This window comes from Eubalaena glacialis, chromosome 12, assembly GCF_028564815.1.
Source record: "Eubalaena glacialis isolate mEubGla1 chromosome 12, mEubGla1.1.hap2.+ XY, whole genome shotgun sequence".
Lineage (NCBI taxonomy): Eukaryota > Metazoa > Chordata > Mammalia > Artiodactyla > Balaenidae > Eubalaena > Eubalaena glacialis.
Genome location: NC_083727.1, coordinates 20,772,992 through 20,797,498, shown reverse-complemented (window position 1 = coordinate 20,797,498; position 24,507 = coordinate 20,772,992). Strand labels below are relative to the sequence as shown.

The following is a 24,507-nucleotide window of genomic DNA, read 5'->3' as shown; positions in this document are numbered from 1 at the left end:
AAAAGACTATCTTTTCTCCATTGTATATTCTTGGCTCCCTTGTCAAATATTAGTTGACCGTATATGCAAGCTCTTTTTAAAAGTAAAAGTTCAGGAGTAGTCTAAGTATCCAGCTGTAGGAAAAGAGGTAACTAAAAGTTAGAGACTATATACATAGATTATTACATAGGTATTCACAGTGATGTTTATTAAAAATGACTAATGCTTACGTTGTAAAGGGAAGTGAAAAAGAACAGAAAATTACAAATAAAATGGCTTTACAATTAAAGCAAAAACATCTTGACAAAATAAAATAACACTCCTAATTTTCTCATGGTTGATGTACTTTTTATTTTATTTTCTCTTGATATCAGCGTTAGTTACTTTTGAGTTATTGCTGCCCTAGAATGTGGTAAGACTGTGTGTTTAATTGCCATTATGGCAACCAAAGACATATAGATACTTCAGGAAATACCATTGCCATTTCAGTATTAAAAAATAAAAACCTCTTTCAATTGTTTTACTTAAACTAAATTTTACATAAATACACATACATGTCACCATTACATCACCACAGTCAGATTATCCTGCTGTGTTATTGATACTTTGCTACGTTTTTTATTTCAGCTCATCCCAGTGTCCAAAAGGTGGTGCTAGCATCATCTGCATCAGATATTCCTGTTCAGTCTCCTCGTACTTCAGAAATTTCAGTTCCTGCTGATCTGGATAAAACGATAACAGAACTGGCCGACTGGCTGGTGTTGATCGACCAGATGCTGAAGTCCAACATTGTCACTGTCGGGGATGTAGAAGAGATCAATAAGACAATCTCCCGAATGAAAGTAGGTACCTAGTGTAAAGGCTTGTCATGGAAACAGCAAGATCTGTTTGGATCACTTTTGTTTATCTTAAACTCTGGGAGAATGAGCTTTAAAAAATTCTTGACCTGTCAAACAGCCATCCTGGGCTAGCTCTGATGAGTAAAGCTTTTCTTGCATTTGTGCTGTTTTCGTAAGAACAGGTTTAACAACGTGAGCTGTAGAGTCACTGTATTTTTATGATCTAAAACTGATATCGTAAATCCAGCCACATCAGTATAAATGTAAATTGGTGTTACATTTAATGCCTAGTGTCATGTAGAATAATTTGTTGAAGCGCCTTTTCAATTTATATTTCATAATGAGCTTATTTGTTTAATTGCTGACATCATAAGTGAGAATATCCTGACTATAGTTTTATTTCTATACATATGCCATCTAATATCAATTTGTAAAGTTCTTTTTCCACATTTAGTGTGTTTTTGGTACTGGGCTGTGTGCTGTCTAGGGATATTGAAAAGAATATGCCAGATAGAAACTGGGAATGAACCATGAAATAATAACAGCTCTTGCTAACTCTTATTAAGTGCTTAATGTATGCTAGGTATTTTTCTGAGTATTTTACATGTATTATTTCATTCACTTTAATAATCTTGTGAGGTAGGTATCAGTTTTATTCCCATATTAAAAACATGTGTGGCCAGGCACAGTCTAATAAAAGCTGCAGGACAGGTACACGCCACCTGTAAGGGGGAGCCAGAATGAGGAAAGGGATTACATCCACAGTGAAGGAAGGCAGACTACATGGGACTTTGACATTTAGAGACAAAATAAATGGCATTCCTGGTATAGGGACCAGGGTGAATAAAGACATGAGGTGGGGAGCATGAAGGATATTGGGTCAAGAATTGTGCAGGAAAGAGGTGTAGTGGGAAGTAAGAGAGCAAAGGCAGCTCAAGTTCACATTGTGAAGGAGCTTGTAGACCACGCAAAGCTCTTTGGACGTTTAGTCTGTAAGCAGTTGCCAAGCATCTTGTTTTTCCCTTTTTCTTTTTTAAATTGTGGCTGGAGACTGATGATAACAATGCTGTGCTTGAGTAAGAAGACTGGGAATTGTGTACGAGATGCTTAAAACAAGGAGGAAAGCCCTTGCTGAGGGGCTGAGATGATGCTATTGCAATTAGCAGAAATCAGGAACAGAAGAAATGGAATGTGGATGAGGGTTTGATTGATTTAGTTTCAAATATGTTGTGTTGAGAGACCCTTATGCCATTTAGAAGGAAATGATCAGCATTCATTGAACTGTCTCTTTGCGATTCAGGATTAGAAGTTGTGAATAAGCCATTTAGAAATAATATTTGACACTGTAGGAATAATTGAAATCTGAAAAATTAGTGAATTCACAGAGGAAGAGCTGGGAGAGAATCTTTGGAAATTGTGTTTTCTAATCTTTATGGGTATTAGTTCTATACTTAAAACACACCATTTTCCTGATATTGCTAACTTTTCTCCCATATTTGTTAGTACTAAGAGATACAAACTTTCTAGAGCAGCAGTTTTTCATGTCTAAGATTATTTAATTTGCAGTTATTCCAATTAGGATTTTTCTAATACTTTACCTCCATCCCTGTAGATGCCATTAGTTTATGTTCATATCTGATGTAGGACAGATATGCAAAGCATCAGCTGCAGAAATCACTGCTGATGTTTTGAAAGCACTTTTTAGTTTTCAAAGAGATTTTCTTCGTTTAATTTCCTCAGAGTTGATATAGCTGAACTGCAAGCATTTTATTATTTCTTTTTGTGAAAATAAAAACACAGAGAGGGCTTCCCTGGTGGCGCAGTGGTTGAGAGTCTGCCTGCTAATGCAGGGGACACGGGTTCGAGCCCTGGTCTGGGAAGATCCCACATGCCGCGGAGCAATTAGGTCCGTGAGCCACAACTGCTGAGCCTGCGCGTCTGGAGCCTGTGCTCCGCAACAAGAGAGGCCATGATAGTGAGAGGCCCGCACACCGCGATGAAGAGTGGCCCCCGCTTGCCGCAACTAGAGAAAGCCCTAGCACAGAAACGAAGACCCAACATAGCAATCAATCAATCAATCAATCAATCTTTAAAAAAAAAAAAAAAAAAACCACAGAGAGGTAAAGTGCCTTGCCTGGTGATCCAGGTGTTAAGTGGGAGAGCTGAGACTCGAACCTAGGACCTCTGACTTCAATTCCTGCACTTTCTCCGCTACGTCACTGATGCATCACTATCTCTTATAGGAGGAAAACAACAACTTTGATGTCAGCACACCAATTTTGCTTTGTTACTATTTTATCATGTGGCTTATTAACCTATTTTAACAATCATTTTGTCTTAACAGATCACAAAGGCTGACTTAGAACAGCGCCATCCTCAGCTTGATTATGTTTTTACATTGGCACAGAATTTGAAAAATAAAGCTTCCAGTTCAGATGTGAGAACAGCAATCACAGAAAAATGTAGGTTTTTAAAAAAATTATATATCATCATTCACTTTCCCTGAAAATGGTAACACATACACACACACACATACATTTTTGAAGATTATTCAACCAGAAATTAATATTATTTGATGATTTGATATTTGATACTCTATTAATAACATAGCTTTCCCTTGTTTTTTATTTTTTGTGAACATTGTCATAATTCCCTTATGAATTCCTTAAAGTATTAATATCATTACTTTTAAGTAATTACTAATACATTGAAGTTTTTTCTTTTAAGTTAGAATTTCTTTTAAAGGAACCAAAGAAAACAAAAGTTAGAGAAACCCATAGGAATGCAAATCCATTCTTCTGTTATATTCACGGGAACCAAATCTTACCGTGTCTCTTAACTCATCTTCTCAAAAGTCATTCCAAAAATATTTATTGAGCAGTTACTATACACCTGTGTGCCTGGCACTAAGTTGGGAATACTTTAGTTAAATACAAAATAAAACAAAACAAAAATTAAATACAAAACAGCAACAACAAAGTTCCCTGTTTCAAATTTGCTTTCTGGCTTAAAAGCATCCGTTAAATCTGTATGACGTACAAAACAAAGTCAAAATTCTCAAGAATGTCACATAGGGGCAATCACTGTCTGCTTCCATCACTCCCTTTCTCTCTTTAGCCCTCAGCACTGTCTGTAATTATTCTGTGCTGTATATATTCTTTAAAACGCCCTGACATTTCTTAGTCTCCTTACCTTTATTCACGTTATTTTTTTCTTCTTGGCCTCTCCCCAGGTGAAATTCTACTCGGCAGCTAAAATGTCACCTCCTTTGTGAAGTCTCTCCCACCCTCTTTTAGTCTCTGGTGAACTATATTTTCTATCTTTAGTTCCTGCTGTGACCTTTTCCCCCATAATTTCATTGTAGATCTCACAGTTAATTCTCTCTCACCTCCATAGATTGTAAATACTCCCCTTTTTGGCCCTGAGGCCTCCCCCAGGGCCCAGTACCAATTAGTTACTTAATAAATATTTATTTGTGGCAGAATATAAACTAGAAGATATTTTATTACCTAGGCTAATATTTCTGAAGGAAAGTCAACTATTCCCCCTATAAAAACTGTTTTGATTTCAAAATAAATGTTGCAGCAACAAGGTTATTATAAGAAATGAGTTAGCAGAGAACTTTTAGTGTGTCACAATATTGGTTTATTTTTACTAAGTAAGCCATTTTCTTTCTTTCCCCCATTTTTTTTTTTTTTTTTTTTTTTTTTTTTATTAACTGGTGGATTGCTTCGGCCTATCGAACTCTGGAGTGACCCTGATTCCCATCACATGGCAAAGGAGTTTCTCAGCTTTGGTGACACCAAACTATTTACAAAGGCTTCTCCACTTTGCTTTTTCTACCATCTTTTGTTTTTTCCTCCACCCCTCCTCTCTGTCCAAAGTTTGCTTTAAGGTTTTCTTCTCCCGAATACCTTGCTTTTTCAATTTAACTCCCTCTTTTTGTTTTCTCTCAATTTTTTCTGGTATAGAGGCTGCATGGTCCATATCACTATTCATTATATGAAAAACCACCCTCAGCCAGAGGGTACTACCAATAGTAACTTGCTTTTTGCACTTATTTCCAATGAATAGGATAATTTGCTTATCTTTTATGATAAACCTCTGATACTTGCTGTCACTTGATATCTTTAGTTGTACTTGTTCAGTATTAAAGGATTCTATTAGTTATAGTACTTTATGTAACTTTGTAACTGACAAGTAAACCATTACAATAAATTTTCCCTCTCCCTAAGTTAAAACGTAAGCAATTTATTTAAACTGTTAGATAAGACAGCATAAAATAATCTCACTGAACAATTTTTTAGAATTATTATACATAAGTATAATTTACATTTTTCTGAACAGTCTTAAACTGATCGCTCTTACGGTTTACTATAACCCAGTATTGTTTGAAGAATTTTAACAAAAGGTCTCATTATGACTTAGCTGAAATGTTATTTTTTAGTTAAGTTCTTCTTGGCCTGGTGCTTAACTACAGCCCTTCAGTCTTTCTGGCATACAAGGCATCTTCTAGAAGTTTGTTTCTAGCTTTCTACCTACTTATTACGAATGGGTTGTTGAAGATATTTAAAGTTATTGCTTACTAGTACTTCAGTTCAAATCATGAATTGCCCCTGAAGTAATTAATCAAAAGTTTAAGTTTCCTTAGATCTCTTTTTCCTTGACACATGTTAAAAATACAAGAGGAAAGAAAGTAGGGGAGAGAAAAGGAAAAGAGAAAGAGACAGAAAGAGAGAATGAAAGAAAGAGAAATAGAAACAATAAAAAAGAGAGAGCAAAAGAGCCAATATGGATTTTTTTATAATAAAAAACTGCTGGGTACCTAGAACTTGAATCTAATTTACTTTTAGTGCTTCTCTTGAATATATAAAAACACTTCCTTTTAGAGAGGTTTTATGCTACAGTAAAACAAATGTGAAAAGTATTCTTAAGTATTTTATTTTCTTTTAAAATCAATACTACCTTAGAGCATTTCCTTAGAGGATGACAAGTGACTATATCTTTGGTCATAAAGTTCTATCATAATGTACTGTTAAAATCTACCTTCTTCAAACCAAGTTCTGTAAATATAAATTAAGTAGGAATTTATTTTCTTTATAATTTTTGGTTTGTCAGTTTATAATAGTCAGTATCTTTATTGTGAGATATTTTAATGCATTTAAAATAGAGTTTAATTCAAGATTTTTTCTTCAAGGATGGTTTCAGAAATATATCAATCATACAGTGTGGCAGACATAATAAAACTCCTTTAAAATGTATGTACCATTTTGCCTCCTTTCTCTTTTCTCTATATAACCTTACTTGTGATGAATTTGGTATCAGGTATTTTTTCCCTTTCCTGATAGTTACTTTCTGGGATTTTTAAAAATATATATAATGCCTCCTCCAGTGGAAAAGGTCAAGAACCAGTGGGATAGCACCCAGCATGGTGTGGAGTTAAGACAGCAGCGGCTGGAGGACATGATTATTGACAGTCTTCAGTGGGATGACCACAGGGAAGAGATGGAGGAGCTCATGAGAAAATACGAGGCTCGCCTCTATATTCTTCAACAAGCTCGAAGGGATCCGCTTATCAAACAAATTTCTGATAATCAAGTAAGACTCATTAGATACTTTCTGGCATTATCAATTTGTGGGATGTGCTTTTTTTGTTCTGTTGCTAACTGTAATTTTTAGGACCCTTGTCATAATGTTTTCCCAAGTGCTTAGAATGTACACTGAAGTTTATAGAAAGAATTTGACCAGGAAGGTTTTTGAAAAATTTCTGGAGGCATAACAAATAGAAATGTACATGTATCCTAGATTTATAGCTCACTGACTCTTTGCAAATGGAACTTACCCATGAACCAGCATCTAGAAAGAAAACATTTTCAGGATCCCAGGAACCCTCCTTTTGTTCCCTTCCATATCTACCCTGAAGGTATTTTTTTTATTTATGAAATCTCCTGAGACTTTCATTTGAGGGCTACTGTAGTGAACAAATCAAGTATTAAGTAAGTTTAGTTTCTTTTAATACCTTTATAACCAAACCATTTTATCAATATCATCATAGCAGGTACCTTTTTTGTGATTAGTTTGATTATAGAGTTGATGATATTGAACACTTATGGTATTTTTAAAGTGCTATTTTAAATCTCTACAATCATAGAAAATATTCTTGAGTTGGAGGTTATGGTTGTTAGGTTATACTTTGGTGTAACATTTATTTACCCTTCAGATAGCCTAAATGAAAGTGTGCGCTTGTGAAGAATATAATAAAGGATATATGGGAAAAGTCTCAGACATGAGAGTGTTTTTATTCTTCAGACATGTAGACTTTCCATGGTTACAACTTAAAAAGCAAGTGGCCAGGTATCCTGGTTTCCTGGATCATTCTCTGTGTTTATGCTATCTGCTGATTTGTCTTCACCAAATGACTCAAAAGTAATAATCAGCAAAGACCCTGGACACTTAACCAGAGGAGTACAGTTAAAAGTGATATCAATGTTTCAATCATCATATTCAGAATATTCTTTTCTTTTTTTTAAATACATCCTTATTGGAGTATAATTGCTTTGCAATACTGTGTTAGTTTCTGTTGTGCAACACAGTGAATCAGCCATATGCATACATATATCCCCATATCCCCTCCCTCTTGAGCCTCCCTCCCACCCTCCCTATCCCACCCCTCTAGGTCGTTGCAAAGCACCGAGCTGATCTCCCTGTGCTATGCTGCTGCTTCCCACTAGCTATCTATTTTACATTCGGTAGCGTATATATGTCCATGCTACTCTCACTTAGCCCCAGCTTCCCCCTCCCGCTCCGTGTCCTCAAGTCCATTCTCTATGTCTACGTCTTTATTCCTGCCCTGCCACTAGGTTCATCAGTACCATTTTTTAAAAATTAATTAATTAATTAACTTTGGGCTGCGTTGGGTCTTCGTTGCTGCTCGCGGGCTTTCTCTAGTTGCGGCGAGCGGGGGCTACTCTTCGTTGCGGTGCGCGAGCTTCTCATTGCAGTGGCTTCTCTTGTTGTGGAGCACGGGCTCTAGGCACGCAGGCTTCAGTAGTTGTGGCTCACAGGCTCTAGAGCGCAGGCTCAGTAGTTGTGGCACACGGGCTTAGTTGCTTGGTGGCGTGTGGGATCTTCCCGGACCAGGGCTCAAACCCATGTCCCCTGCATTGGCAGGTGGAATCTTAACCACTGCACCACCAGTGAAGCCCTGTACCATTTTTATTTTTAGATTTCATATGTATGCATTAGCATACGGTATTTGTTTTTCTCTTTCTGACTTACTTCACTCTGTATGACAGACTCTAGGTCCATCCACCTCACTACAAATAACTCAATTTCATTTCCTTCTATGGCTGAGTAATATTCCATTGTATATATGTGCCACATCTTCTTTATCCATTCATCTGAGGTATCACCTCACACGGGTCAGAATGACCATTATCAAAAAATCTAGAAACAATAAATGCTGGAAAGGGTGTGGTGAAAATGGAACCCTCCTGCACTGTTGGTGGGAATGTAAATTGATACAACCACTATGGAGAACAGTACGGAGGTTCCTTAAAAAACTAAAAATAGAGCTACCATATGACCCAGCAATCCCACTACTGGGCATATACCTGGAGAAAACCATAATTCAAAAAGAATATTCTTTTCTAATCAGCAGCGTAGTTCTATTCTGGAACTTTAGGGTGGATTTTTCTGCTAGTCGCTACAAAAATCATTTTAAGAACATTCATTTGTCATTTAGATTTCATGGGGAGTATCTTGATACAAGAGCTCTCAGAGGTGGAAAAAATTTATCAAGGAACCAATGCCTATGGACATACAGCATCAATTTAGTTTATTCAAGCAACTCTCAGTAAACCTTGCATAGCTACTGGATCCACCCAAGCAGTTAACTTTGTAAACAGTGATACACAGTGATCCAGGGACAAGAAGACTTCCATGTTGTTGCCCTTTCCACATCTTCAAGCACATACAGAGGAACTAACTCTATAGTAAGTTCATTCCTGTAAGATACATGTTCCTGTAAGGATCAGATATAGCAGTAGGAATGAAAGAAGACAACTGGTTTGAGGAAGTAAAACATATCAAAGAAGAAAAGACAGTAACCTTTTAATGTTATCTGCTATGTACCTGATCACTTTTCACTTCCAGAATTATTTTTGTTTGAGCTTACATGCAAGAGTTTGTTTAATAATTTGTTTCCTTCTTTTGATATCTGTGTCTATAACATATTAAAACCTACTGGAAGGACCAGTGTTTTGGTCATACTTGTTATTGAGTGATCCAGTCTAACAATTACATCTGAAATTACACCTTAGATGTTGCTTCAAGAACTGGCTCCTGGTGCTGGTATCGTAATGGCATTCGACAACGTCCTGCAGAAACTGCTGGAGGAATATGGCAGTGATGACACGAGGAATGTGAAGGAAACCACGGAGTACTTAAAAACATCATGGATCAATCTAAAACAAAGGTAATGCTAAGGCCCTGGCAGGTGTATGTCTGTATGTTGTCAAGTTGAGAATTTGATTGCTTTGGCTTTCTCATGGAAGCGTGTGGAACAGGTCACATATTTTATTATTATTTTTTAATTTTTATGCTATACTGAGTTAGTATTATCACACTTAGTACAGAGTGTATATTTATACATTAGGTACTTGAATTTCTGCAATGGTATTTTTCCTTGAATGAGTCTAAACCTTGCCCGTGATCATTTTATGTGTTCTGATTTTCTTATGCCTCTTGGCATTGCCTAGAGTACATTTTGTAGTACTCTGATGGTAAGGAACACTTAGGTATTACAGAGGCATCAGGGTAATATTATCCCTAACGGTAATTAAAACAGTATGCTATTTGGTCAGGTCATCCTCGGTTTTGGCTGAGAACACATGGATCCACACTAGACTCCTGAAGTATACTAAGTGTATGTTGGGCTTCAACTAACATTGTCTTTTCTTTTCGTTACTCTATCTCATCAGTATATTTGGAACAGTCTAAAATAGCATACGTGTTTATAAGAGAAATTTTTCTGTCACTTGAACATCTAGAATTTGAGGCACTGTAGACAATGGTTAGCATCTCTTTAAGATTGCATATTTATATTCATCATCAGTAAAAAAGTGTTTGCTTCCTGCATAGTACTGTGAATACCTGTGTCTAAATGAAATTATGGTTTCACACATCTTGAATATTCAGATGCAACTGCCCGAAAGCTAACTTGATATCAAAACCACATTTATTTTGCAATGAATAAAATGGATAATATCAGAACACTTTATGATATATATTACTGGTAATAAAGTATGGACAAGCATTTAGTAACGGTTTGATATGGAGGTATTTTGTACACTTTTAGAATGTCATTTTTAGTTAGAATCTCTAATGTAAATTTTGGGAAACTCAAAGAAAAGAATTATGAGTCAGTATATGAACATGAAAGTGTTGCTGCATATCCCTAGGATTCTGGAGAAAAGAAAGACAAGGATAGCAAATACAAAACTTCAAAGTGTTTAAAGCAGAATAGAGTTATAATATTGGTCTTTCTAGCATTTTAGTACAACTGCTTTTCTCTTGTTGTAACAGGTAATTTGGATAAAGTAAGAATCCCAAAACTAAGGCAGGGAAGAGGAGGAATTAAAAACAGCTTTAAAGTACAAATTTCTAGTTACAAGATAAGTTCTGGGGATGTAAGATACAGCATGGTGGTTATAGTTAACAGTACTGTATTGTGTATGTGAAAGTCACTAAATCTTAAAAGTTATCACAAGAAAAATGTGTAACCGTGTGTAGTGATGGATGTTAACTAAATTTTCTGTGCTAGTCATTTTGCAATGTATACATATATCAAATCATTGTTGTACACCTAAAGCTAATACAGTGTTGTATGTCAATTATATCTCAGTTAAAAAACCCAGCCTTAACATTAAGAGAGATCGTCCTTAAGCATACTTTATCTATGTGTTTCCACAAATTCCATCTGTAAGAATTATGACTTTGTTTTTATTGTAAACAATACCAGAAAAATTGATCACTTAGGAATGTGTGGCCAGCTTTATTTAGCAACTCCAGTTCTTATTTTGCTTTTACTTTGTAAATATTTTGAGACAGCCTACAGCAGTGGTTAGATTAGATGGAAGAGGCAATTAAAGATGAATTATATTCCAGGGTGATCTTTCATTTATCATAGCTAAGACAACCACAGTGTTCCAGCTTTATGGTAGTTACAAGTCGTTGTCTTTATTCTATTTTCTTTCTGTGTTTTAGGGGAAATAAGTAAACATGTTAATATTTAGACATGATTTAGGTATATTATTATCTATAAAGCAGAGAAAATACAACAAAATTGTGGCTCACGGGATCCCATCATAGTGATAGCTGGGTTTTCTATGTATTGCCAGGATTTTCTCTTTTAAACACAATGATATTTACAATTTTGAACTGTTTAATTGAAGATCTTTCTGAAATATACAAATCTTTCCTTGCCTTCTTTAGCAAAGTACATGAACCTATATTAAACATTTTTTGAATACTTGGCATTATTGTTATGAAGAGAGAATTAAGGAACTATATAAGGGCTGTACCTGACCTTACAGTTCATTTAAACAAGTGTTTCTCAACCTTTTTTACATTATCCACCCCGCCTAAGGAGCCTTTTCAGATACTTGCCCACAGGACATTTTAATACCGCGGGTATCCTGTGTATCTGTTTCTGTACTTTATAGTTACGCTTTATATGTAAAAAGAGTAGATTTTTCCCACTCCCCTCCGCCACCTCGCACCACCAAGAACCATGTATCTCTTCCATCGAGAATGCTTGGCTTACTCTAATGCTCCCTCAGACAAGTTAAATGACACGTTCAAAGGCACATGGCAGAGCCAAGATGATATTTTTCTTTACTAAATTATGACAATGCTCTCCACGCTGTGAAGAATTGGTGGTGAATTTTTTCAGGCTGCTATGTTTTGTGAGATTTTGTGCTTCGTTTTTAGCGCATAAATTTTATTGGGCATCTCCTAATTGTCAGGCTCTGTGCTAAGCTCTTCACTTGCATTATTTTATTTAATCCTCTCAACACCCATAGGAGATAGGAAGAATTTTCATCAACATTATATCGATGAACAAACTGAAGTAGAGAGAAGTTAAGGAACACCCAAGATCATACAGCTCATACGGGCAGAGCTGAGATTGGAATCTAAGCCTTTTTTGATTGTGCAGTTGGGCTTTTATCTTTCTTTAAAAATCGCTTTATTTTTCTTCTTTGCTGTCAGAACTTCAGCTATTGCTGATGACGGTTCTGTGTACCCACCTCTCAGATCTTTGTGATTCTATTTCCTGGTTCTTACCTGTGTTGAGTTTAGAAACCAGATCTGATTAAAGATATGGGGGCCTCTGCCAGGAATAAATGTAACTCTCTCCAGTACATGGCCATTGTGCCTGCTGTAGTGGCCCTGGAGCACCTTTACACCATGGCTTTTCTCTCATCTCCCAGCCGTATTCTGAATGTACATTGTAGTCAGCCAAATTCTGGAGGGGTGAAGGGTTATTATATTGCACATGGAACACTATTATTGCAGTATAATATATGAAATTTAATATCAGCATTCAAAGGAAATGTTTTGTCTGAATTGCAATTGGACTAAGTCATTTGGCCATTCACGATCCCTTATCTACCACGCCAAAATCCAATACTCACTGATAACAGAAAGCTTTGAATTGACATGAGGCTATTTATTATGGTCTTTATTTATCCCGCTTAGTGTGAATAGCCTTGTTCCTAGCTGCAGAAATATTAATGTGTTTGCTGCCTCAGGGCGTAGTTGGGGTTAACATGTCGTTTAGATACATTCATAATAATAGTTTTCTAATGTACAAAAAATTATTAATTCTTGAACATAACTGGCTCCCAATATTTTGGATTCTGTAAACAACAGGTCTGTCTCTAACATTTTAAACTAATTGACATATCTTGACCATTATTCTTTTTGCTGGTGAAATTTTTTTCTTACATCTCTTAATGCCAGTTAACAAATTTTGTAGCGCAAATTGAGATAATGATAATTGAAATGGGCTTACAGTAACTTTCAGAGTGTAGATGCCTCATGTGGGTCTGAAATGTTATTTTAACCCTGGAGTGCATATGTTCATGTATATGTGTATGTATATACACATACGCACATACTTGCACACATACATATACACACACATAGTTATTTATGCTGAAATATTATGAAGGAAATGAGACAATATAACTTTATGTTATAAAGAATATCCTATAGATCATTAATTATTATGTATTTTTCTCTTTGCCCTCCATCCCCCGGAAGCCATCTTTTGCTGCCTACTTTAAGGCATTTCTCGGTTTGTACAGGCAGGACGAAAAGCACACTGGCTATGGTATCTGGCAATCCTTGATTAACATCCCAACTTATTCACTTACCATCTGTGTGAACTTTGACCAAGTTATTTCAACTCACTGAATCTCAATTTCTTGGTTGTAAAGCAGAGAACATATCTAATGGGTAAGATTATTGTTAGGATGAAGAATTAGGTATAAAAGTTCCTCATACATGGTATGTGCTCAACAAAAGTTTACCCCACATTATCATCATCTGCTCTGTCATATTATGTCTTCCTTATAAGTCCGTTGCCCTTTGGTCTGTTGTACAGTACTGTCTGTGGTTAAATTAGCGGAAGGTTTAGTCATCGTCAGTTGTTTGTCTGTAGTCATTTTGAATAGTCTCTATTTACATTAATGAGAAAATAATTGGTTATCTGATTTACTGAGTGCAGTATAGATATTCTAAATGTTTATTACCAGATGAAACTTTTAGAAAATGCAGTTTTCTTGTTTAATGTCTTAGTCTGTTCAGTCTTCTGTAACAAACTCCACAGACTGGGTGGCTTAGAAACTACAGAAATGTACTTCTCAAATTTCTGGAGGCTGGAAGTCCAAGATCAGGATACCAGCATGGTCGGGTGAAGACCCTTTTCCGGGTAGCAGACTTCTCATTTCCCTATGTGGCAGAAGGGGTAAGAGAGCTTTCTCAGGCTTCTTTTATAAGTTCATTAACCTCATTCATGGTGGCTTTGCCCTCAAGACCTAATCATCTCCCAAAGGCCGACCGACCTCCTAATACCATCGCATTGGGCACTGAGATTTCAACATAGGAATTTGAGGAAGACAGATACATTCAGACCATAGCAGTTAGTAAAATCATCACAGTTGCTGAATTTACGTTGCATTTAAGTGTTTTCTGCCTAAGCAGAAGTCTAACCATCCTGGAAAGAAAGGGTGTAGTATTTTTAAAAGTTTATTTCATGTGAGAGCCACAAATACAGATTTATCTAGTGAAGGAACTTTCTTCTTTAGAAATGACACTGTCTTTCTAATTAATGTTCATTAACTTGTTAATAACGTCCTGCTGGACATGTGGAATGCACATAGTTTACAAGGGGTTATATAAATATTGTGTATACTAAAGACTGAATTTGTGAAGCCCTTGATTATTTTGAAAACATTACATTCCAAAAATTTGAATTTGCCTTTGATTGCTTTCCCAGTTATTTTTATTGTATATTTTGAAACTTTCATTATTTCTGTTATTACTTTTTCAGCAGTGATTGTTTATTGTCCCAACTGACTAATAAAAATGAAATGTTCTTCTTCAGCATTTATCCATTGTTTGATTTGGCCAATTTCTTTGAACTGTGGTCAGTGGAGATACTCATATGGAGATTGTGTCCTATCAACCTGGCCCATCCTTTGCACTCTTAAAATGAATGTTGTAGCAGCTGTCACTCCCAAATTAATGAGCTTAGGTGAAAAGTACTGGTAGCCATATCCTTTGAGCCTGTACGCTGGTATGAGGTTCAGAGATTTGGGTCAGTCAATTTGATTTATCCTCTCCGAAGCTTACTTCTTTCCCTGAACGTTACCTTTATTTTCCAACCTGTTTCTTTTATTTTCATTGCTAGCATTTTGTTTTTAGTTTTCCCTTCTGAGCTGGGAAGGAAACTGGTAAAGAAGAAAAGTGTAAAAATTATACTCTTCTTTATTTTCCTTTTTTGTTATATTGTTTTAATATTTCAAGTACTGTTTTATTGCCTTTGAAAAAAATTTACCAATAATGTCTTTGTGGTACATACCTAACAATACTAATGTTTTCATTTTGTACATATCAAGCTGAAGCAAGCAGTTACTTTCTTAATGCATTTAACTCCATAATAAACAACCTAAAGGACCAGTGCCTGTAGCCTTTGTCTTTGCTTTCATTTGTTCTTTTTTCCCATGAGTTAATTAATTAAATGTTTATTTATTTAGCCTTATCTTTGTCAAGCTCTGTGATCAGCCCTGAAGCTTCAGCCATAAACAATGCCCTGTACCTACCCCGAAGGAAGCTTACCTTTCATAGGAAGAGCCAGGTAGTAAAAAGAAAATAATACATAATTATAGATGATGATTTTGGAGTCAAAAGAAACTAAAGAGGTGCTACGTAAGAGAGGGAATTATTTAGCCCGGCTAAATTTAGAAAGCATAATGCAGAAGGCAGCATTTGAGCTGATTCAGGTTAAGAAGAACCATCTGAAAAAAATTCTAGGGTCAACAGCAAAGGTAAAAGTCATGAGGCAGGAAACAGCATAGAATGTGGTTGAAATATAATGAATAAGGGGGCTTAAGAAGTGGTAGAAGAGGGAGGCAGAGGCAACATCATGCTGAACTTTATAAGACATGGGAAAGGGTTTGGATATTGTTAAGTACAATGGAAAGCTATTGGAATCAGTAAGCAAGGGATGACACTATCTAATTTATAATTTTCAATTGAATCTCGCTTAGTCTTATGAGGAGAATATATTTTAGCGGTGTAAGAGAATAATTGGGACAGCCAGTAAAGAAGTGATTGTTGTGGTCCAGGTGAGAGATGGTGGGTATCCTGGGATATTGTGTGCCAGCAATGGTGGAAAGAAGGTCATGGCTTTGAGATGTACTTCGGAAGTAGAAAAGATGTTTGATGGATTAGATATGTAATTTGGGGGAGTGGAAACAATCTAAGATGGCACTTTGTGAAAAGATGAGTGGTAGTACCATTCACTGGAAAAGGCTGTGGGAGTTTCTGGGAGAAAAAAATCAAGAACCGGATTTTGACATGCTCATTTGAGATGCCTATTAGATATCCAAGTGTATAGGTCAAATAGATAATTGGATACGTGAATCTGGAACTCAAACATTCCAGAGCTCAGATAGGAATTGGGGAGTTCTAAGCATCTACAGTGGAGGTTAAATCTGTGGGATTGGATGAGATCACTGGGAAAAGAATAAAGATGGAGAAGAGGGAGATTGATTGAGTCCATAGAGTCTAGGGTTTGGTGATGGAGCAAAAAAAGGAAAAGAGAACAGAAAAGGCTCAGAAAAATCTTCGAATGAAGTAGAAACAAAATCCAGGTGTTCAGAAGTATAGGGAAGAGAATATTTTTAAGAGGGAATGGAGAGAGGATAATATTTCTAAGAGGGAATGATCCATTGTGTTTAATTAGGCTGAGAAATTCGAAAAGATGACACAACACCATTCCTGGAATTCCGCATTTTGGAGATTCTGGTGATTTTGAAAAGAGCAATTTCAAGGGAGTAATGGGGTAGAAAGTAGAGAAGGAGATCAAGTTGGGGAAATAGAAATGATTTGTGGAAAGATCACCAGAGAAGTTTGTTGTAAAGAGGGGCAGAGAGATTAGGTAGTATCTGGAAAGCAATGAAGGTTAAAGAGAGGTGATTGACTTTTCTTTAAAATGGGACATGAGAAATAAAGCATGTGTGTATGCTCATGGGAATGATCTAGTAGAGTGATGTCAGACTATGGTGACAAAGGAAGAGGAAAGAAGTCCTTCCGTTGATAAGGTGAGATCTGTAGAACTGAGTTTGGTAAGAGCTGGGATGCTTTTTCCATTATGACAGGAAGGACAGTGAGATGAGTATAGATGCATGTGGATTGGAGCCTTAGTAGTGGGAAGATGACATATTCTCAGTGCAGTGACTTCTGCTTTCTTTATGATCCATGAGGCGTGCTCTCAGTGAGGCTGGAGGTGCGACTGAGAGAAGTTTGAAGAAAGAGGATCAGTTGTAGAATCTAAGTGGGTGGGACAGAGAGCTCCCTAGGGGAACTTTAGTGCTGCGCAGTGATGGGTGCCTATTTGTGATTTATAATAATAATGTAAAGGAAAGATAGCCCTGTTGTGGTGTTCTTTAGCAATGTGTATCTACTTGGAGGCAAGTAGGAAGAATGCAGATGAAAGTCAGTTGGAGAGGGAACAGGGGAGAGGAAGATATTTGTAAGGGAGTGGAGACCGGGATGCCACTAGTCCATAATGGTGTCTATCATGTCCCTTTCCCTGGGAGGTGCAGTCCTTCACTGGAGCCTATGGCTTGGCAAGCAGATCTTGAGTTGGATTTCAGACTCCACTTACCTGTTGAGGCAGTGAGCAGCCTATGTGCAGTTACCATGGACCTGGAGGTCAGTATATGAGCATAATGGAAAATGCCTTCTGCTTTGAAGGAGTAGGATTTTGCCTGGAAGATGGAAGAACAACGGCTTGGAAGTAGCAATTCGAAGGAGGCCGACCCTCATTCCAACAGTTGTTCACCATGAGGCATATAGGGTCTGAGAGAAAAAAGAAAAAAACTTCGTTAAAAGTCTGCAGACAAATTGATGGCACTAGGGAAACCAATTTCACTTAAGACAGGGTAAAAGGACTGATCTGAGGAATCTCCCAATCGTAGAATAGGTTTCCAGGCTTAATGCAAGAAGGGTTTTGGGGGTAGATTGGGGAAGGTATGGAGCAGTATTGGGGTTATGGTCCGGTATTGGTTGGCTAAGACCAAATATCTGGTAGTGACTTAGTTAAAAGGGAAATAGGATGTGGTGTGATAAATCCTCACACAGGAATAGTTCTGTCTTGAATAGTGGGGTTGCGGGTACCTCTCTTAAGCTTCCCAAGTGGTGTGGTATTAGCAGCTTAGAAAAGTCTGCTTGAATTCCATGGAGTGAATTTTTCAGTGCTTGATGATGACCCAATCTCTATGCAACAGAGACTGGTCACAAAGTACCATAGATGGTTGGGGATATCTCCAGTGACTAATTCTTCATTAAATCCACTGCATTAAAGTGTGCTTTAATATATTTCCTAGCTAAATGATACTTTATACACCAAAGGACAAATTACCTTGTGAAGGTACTCAATGGGAAGCTTAAAGAATTGTTTCATTGTAAGTTTTTTTTGTTTGTTTTTTTAAAAAAATTATTTTATTTTTGGCTGTGTTGGGTCTTTGCTGCACATGGGCTTTCTCTAATTGCGGCAAGCGGGGGCTAATCTTCGTTGCATTGCGCAGGCTTCTCATTGTGGTGGCTTCTCTTGTTGTGGAGCACAGGCTCTAGACGCATGGGCTTCAGTAGTTGTGGCACGCCGGCTTCAGTAGTTGTGGCTCGCAGGCTCTAGAGCACAGGCTCAGTAGTTGTGGCGCACGGGCTTAATTTCTCTGCGGCATGTGGGATCTTCCCAGACCAGGGCTCGAACCCGTGTCCCCTGCATTGGCAGGCAGATTCTTAACCACTGCGCCACCAGGGAAGCCCTCACTGTAAGTTTTTTACATGCCACTCAAACTACTGATGCTACTATTTTCCACTCTAGAAGAGAGAAATATATTTAAATCTCATGTAACTGTAAATGTCACCTTTAAAGTATACCAAAATTTAGCAACACATATCTGTGCGTTTGCTAAGACACTCTTTTCCATTGAAGTCTTAAAAAAAAAAGACATATCTATTTGTGTTCAGACACTCTTTTGACCAGTTATAAGCACATGCACATTTGATTAAACAATATTATATCTCGTAGCTTAAAAATGAAGCATTATTTAACATTTAAAATAGCATTTTAAAAAAGTCAGTTATATGGGTGGCCATGTTTTGTAATGCTACAAAATGACTATAAGCTCTTTTGTAGCCTATCATAGTTGCTTTTATAACAGAAATCTCTTTAAAAACTAAGAGTTTATATTTAAAAAGTCCTAGTTCCCTTTAATATAAACTATTATACATCTGCCACACATGCATTCTTTAAATCTTTTATGAGAAGTTATTTATACTTTCAGTCTGCACCATTTCTTGCATTAAAGAATTCTATAGTCTGCTACTTCTGTTTGAAGTAAAAAATTTTTTTTGCTAAAATTATCCTTCTAAACTTCAAAAGTTCTGTCTTTTAGCCTATCTTTATTCTTTATGATTTGTGGGTTTTACAGGTTTTTTTAAAAAAAACTTCTCTGCCTTTGTCTAGTAGCCATAATTTCCTGAACTTAAAATCATTTCTTTTTCTTTGCTAGTGTTCCTCCGTTATACTCTCTCATTTGCATTTCTCAGAACTTCCTCCAGCTCTGTTCTGATCTTGAGATGTAGCAACCAGAACTGCCAGATAGAAACTCTGCACTGAGAATCATAGACTAGTGTAAGTTCAGTGCTGGATGTGATCTTAGGAATGAATCTTCCACATTAGTGCTTCCCAACCTCTCTGTTGTCTGCATACCACGTATCTATTCCCATCAGTAAAGTTTCATTTACATGCAGTGATCCTTTTTTTTTTTTTTTTTTTAATTAGGGGAAAGGATTTCTTTTTTAATATTTATTTATTTGTTATTTAGGCTGCCCTGGGTCTTAATTGTGGCATTCAGAATCTTTAGTGTAGCATGTGTACTTCTTAGCTGCGGCATGCAGACTTAGTTGCGGCATGCATGCGTGATCTAGTTCCCCAACCAGGGATTGAACTTGGACCCCCTGCATTGGGAGCACGGAGTCTTACCCACTGGACCATGAGGGAAGTCGCTACATGCAGTGATTCTTAATGAAGCTGAATTTGAAGCTAGGGTTGGAGTGAGAATGGAGGAACTCTTCCAGTAGGTTTTATAATCTCTATGATGGAATATGTAGTTTTAAAAGGACCCCTAGAGATTCTGACACGGGCCCTTTACTCAACTAGTCCAAGCTCTTTATTTTAAGGATGGAAAAAGAAAATTGGAGATTTGAAGTGGTTTACCCCAAGGCATATAGCTAGTAAATGGCAGAGGTGGTAAAATTAGGTGGTTTCCTTCTGAGAGCAGTGTATAAATGGCATTATAAGTAATTTATTAGCCTGTGTCATAAAGTGTGTGTACATACTTCTGAGCATCTAATTTTAGTGATTTTTTTGCCTTATGGTATTATGATAAATCATGTGAAATTCCTTGAAAATAAATAAAAGATTCTTGTAGTGTCTTGTCGTGTCCAGTATACCATACTCTAGCCTTTTAAAAAAAGAGTAAAATGAATGATGTGGAGAGCTGATACCTTTTAGCTGTATTCTGTTACAGATTTCATATGAAATTATATTAATTTCAAAAATCAGATTATAAATTAGTATAAACACTATGGTTATACATTTTAAAATGTATATTTATTATAATAACATGAAGACAATTCGGACTGCTGTAAATAGAGTTTAGTTTTCAGTATGTTCATTATTTTTAGTTGTTGATTATGATCATGATAAAAAAACTATGACACCAGATATTTGTGAATTTTAAAAAATTCCCTAGGACATTTATTATTAAATTGCACGTTTGCATCCTATAAATAAAATTACTTTCCCAGTATTTCACCAAATTCATATACAAGGTTAGGGATAAATGTTATAAGCCACTATGTTTGTGGTGATTTGCTGTTACAGCAGTAATGGCCTGCTAATAGGCACCATAAGAGAAATTATGGGATGCTATGGAATGAGATACTATAGGTTTGGAAAGTATCTGCAGCAAGTTCTGTAGGGTAAGTAGAAATTAACCAGTGGAAAGGGAAAAGTTTAGTGGGGGGATGGAGGGGTGAGGAAGGATATTTAAAGTAAAAGAAATAAAAAGTAAAGCTCTGGATGTGAAACAGTGACCACTTTGAGGGTTAGTAATTGGTTCGTTTTTGTAGGTAGCATGAGGCTTGGAGTAATGAGATGATACTTGGAAAGGTAAGCAAGACTCAGACCATGGAGAACCTTGTGTGGCAAGTGGAGTTTATGGATGATGAAAATGATGCGTGAGGAGGTGGGCAACTGCCCCAGGTTTCACAGCTAGTCAGTGGTGGAGCCATGTCTGCCTTGATCCAAAACCTGTATTCTTTTGCTTTAGTAACCAATAAAGTAGACATCTCTTAACCATTGTCTAAAAGTTATTTTTTAGCAGTTTCCTACAAAGTGAATACTTTTAAAGGATAATCTCTTTTCCCACTGATGACTAGTAGATAATTTGACAGTTTTACAATAAATGCCCTAGCTTCTGGATTCAGAATGTTCCACCGGTCACCAAAATATGCTGCTGGTATTACCCAACCCAGTGGAACCAACACTGTTTAAGGTCAGGTGCTCATGATTCTCTTAGCTCCCTTTTCCTCTGAAGCATCACTTTAGGCTTTCCACCTCCCCTGCTGGCCTGGTCCTTCCTTCATGCTTGCTAAGTTTATAAGTGTCTCTCAAGTAGAGGGAATCTCTGCCTTCACCCGTGAGGTTCTTAGACATTTGCATCCTTTTCCCTAGTCTGGGCATTCTTAGGGTTTAATAGAGCTAATTCATAATGATGTGTTTCTACATTAGCTCTTTGCCACATAACCTGTTATGTACGTGTGAATATTCTTAAGAATAAAGGATATTGATTATGTAAGCTGAACGTGTTTGACTTTGCTAAATTTTATAATTACTAAATTTTATGTGTGTTCTTAAAATAAGAATAGCCTACTTTACTAAATTTTGTAATTACTAAATTTTATATGAGTGTTCTTCAAATTAGAATCATCTGTTCATGGTGGATTAATTGTGCCTGTATATTCCTTTAATTCTAGTACTTTTTTGGCACAATCTTTTTTTTTAATTTATTTATTTTATATTTGGCTGTGTTGGGTCTTCGTTGCTGTGTGCAGGCTTTCTCTAGTTGTGGTGAGCGGGGGCTACTCTTGGTTGCGGTGCACGGGCTTCTCATCGCGGTGGCTTCTCTTATTACGGAGCACGGGCTCTAGGCACGTGGGCTTCAGTAGTTGTGGCTCGCGGGCTCTAGAGTGCAGGCTCAGTAGTTATGGCGCACGGGCTTAGTTCCTCCGCGGCATGTGGGATCTTCCCGGACCAGGGATCGAACCCATGTCCCCTGCATTGGCAGGCGGATTCTCAACCACTGCGCCACCAGGGAAGCCTTGGCACAATCTTTATTTGGCTGTTCTTAATATTTTCTTCAGTTGATACTGTAATAATGGAAAATATGGGCAGGGTTAGGTGGAAGATTAAACACCATCACCACCAACCACCCAAATTCTGGTGGATAACTTCTAAATATAAAAAATTAAATATATGAATATGATTACAAAAATATTTAAAATACTGAAAGATTTATAATAGAGTGGTACTCTCACTACTCGCTACAGTCCCTCTCCCTAGCGGCACCTTTTTTCTTCTCCTTGTTGATCATGTTAATTCTATTTTTACGTTTTTGAGGAACTGACATATTGTTTTCCATAGTGGCTGTACCATCTTATCATTGAATTTTTAGAGAAGCAGATATTCAATGTTGACATTATTATGCCTGTCTAAACATCATTAACAGCCAAGCACTAAAGTTTACTATAATTTTGCTGCTTCTCTGTTTATTTTACCTGAAATTAATAATTGCCTTGTTTTTATATGCTTAGTTTTCTTTGCGCCTATTGCTAATTCTTCCCGCATTTTCCAGTGGCCTGATGGTGATTGACAAGGTCAATCACATTAAGCAGTCTATCACTTCTAATATTTTTTCTTGTAGACATTTCTTCTGGAGACAGCTTTACAGGCCTGCTGCACAGCCATTATCCTGGGGATTTTCTGTGCTTTCCTCCTAGGATCTCATGGAGTTTGTTTGTTTCTGTCCTCTTTTGAGTTATTGTTTTGTCAGAGTGTCTCCTTTGTTAATTTTGTCAAATTAAAACAAGAAACATAACAGTTGGAATGGTGAAGACAGCCCTCATCTGACCCAGTTTGGTGCATTGCCCTCTTTTCTGAGATCTCCTTTCACCATTAGCATGAGAGCCTGTTGGATTTCTTGTTTTTAAGCTTCTTATATTGTCTTCTTTCTGGATTTACAAACTAGGTATTGTAGAGGACTTCTGTCAGTAGCTTCTTGAAAAGTGGAGTTTGGGAGGTAATTTTAAAGGCATATTATAAAAAGATTTTCGTTATTCTATAAAACTATCATAATGCTATAATAAAGTCTCTGAGGAATATGGAGAAACAAAAGACTGCTTCTGCCCATAGTGAGTTTATGGAACAGGGAGACAGACAAGAAATCTCTGTGATAAAGTAAAATTTAAGGGTGAAATAAGATCACAATCTAAGGGCTTTTCCAGGATACATATGATGAATTTCTGAATGAAGAGGGTTTTTGAACCTTGTATGAACTCAGGACAAGGAAACCTAATTGGGCTGAGATGTTCTGAAAGAGGTAGCTTTAACCCTTAAAGGATTGGAAGGACTTTGATAGATGAAGATTGTCAGAAGGACATTTTTTATGTGGGTATAAAATTATGTGGACATAGTATTAAGAATATTCTAGAGAAAAAGGAACATACCACTTTGATCTGAACTATTGGAAATAACTAGGGGGGTAAAGCTGGAAAAGTAAGTTAGTGATAGATTATGGAGGACATTGAGTTCCAGCAGAAGCAATTTGAATTTGTTCTGTAGGCAGCCAAACACTGTTGGTGGTTTTTCAGTAAGTAAATGCTGAGTTGAAGTTGATGACATTCCAGAATGTCATATAAATGGGATCGTAGTATGTAGCTTTTATGTTTGGCTTCTTTCACTTAGCAAAATGCATTTGAGGTTCCATCCATGTTGATGTATCCATCATTAGTTTTTAGATTTTTATTGCTCGGTAGTATTCCATTATATGCATGTACCCCAGTTTATCTATTTACTAGTTGATGACATTTGGGTTATTATGAGTTTTGGACCATTATGAATAAAGCTGCTATGAGCATTTGCGTACAGGTTTTGTGTAGACATATGTTTTCATCTCTCTTGGGTAAATACTTAAGAATAGCGTTGCTGGCTTGTATCTTAAGTGCATGGTTAACTTTATAAAAAACTGCCAAACTGTTTTTCAAAATGGCCGTACCATTTTACACTCCTACCTGCACTGTATGAGAGTTGCAATTACTTTACATTCTTATCAGCACTTGGTTTGGTCATTTTCTTAAAGCCATTCTAATATGTAGTGATATCTCATTGTGGATTGAATTTACATTTTTCTGATAATTACTGATGTTGAGTAGCTTTTCATGTGCTTTTTGCTATCCATAAATCTTCTATGATGATATGTCTGTTTAAATCTTTTACCCATTTTTTAAAAGGAATGTGTTTATTGATATGTAAAAAAGATACTTGTTTATTATAAATTCAAAGAATGCAGAAAAGTACAAATAGGAAAGTAAACCACATCAAATCCCAGCACCTGGAACTATTTTAATATTAGGTTAGTGTTCCAGACATTTCTCCCTCTATCTATATACAGATAGGAAGACGGATGGATGATGATAAATGGATGGATGAGTGGATGGACAGATAGAAAAAATATGTAAATAAGATCATATTACATGTGTTGATTTT

The 24,507-nt window shown here is 36.7% G+C and overlaps 1 protein-coding gene across 7 annotated transcripts in view; it reads left to right on the top strand.

The window, feature by feature from the left end:
* UTRN (utrophin) overlaps window positions 1–24,507 on the top strand; it is a 519,047-nt gene that overhangs the window by 248,085 nt on the left and 246,455 nt on the right. For all 7 annotated transcript variants that reach the window (XM_061207128.1, XM_061207126.1, XM_061207127.1 and 4 more), the window contains 4 exons: window positions 607–821; window positions 3,163–3,280; window positions 6,211–6,416; window positions 9,140–9,294. In XM_061207128.1, the coding sequence (XP_061063111.1) occupies window positions 607–821; window positions 3,163–3,280; window positions 6,211–6,416; window positions 9,140–9,294 (694 nt within the window). The remainder of the gene's footprint in view (window positions 1–606; window positions 822–3,162; window positions 3,281–6,210; window positions 6,417–9,139; window positions 9,295–24,507) is intronic.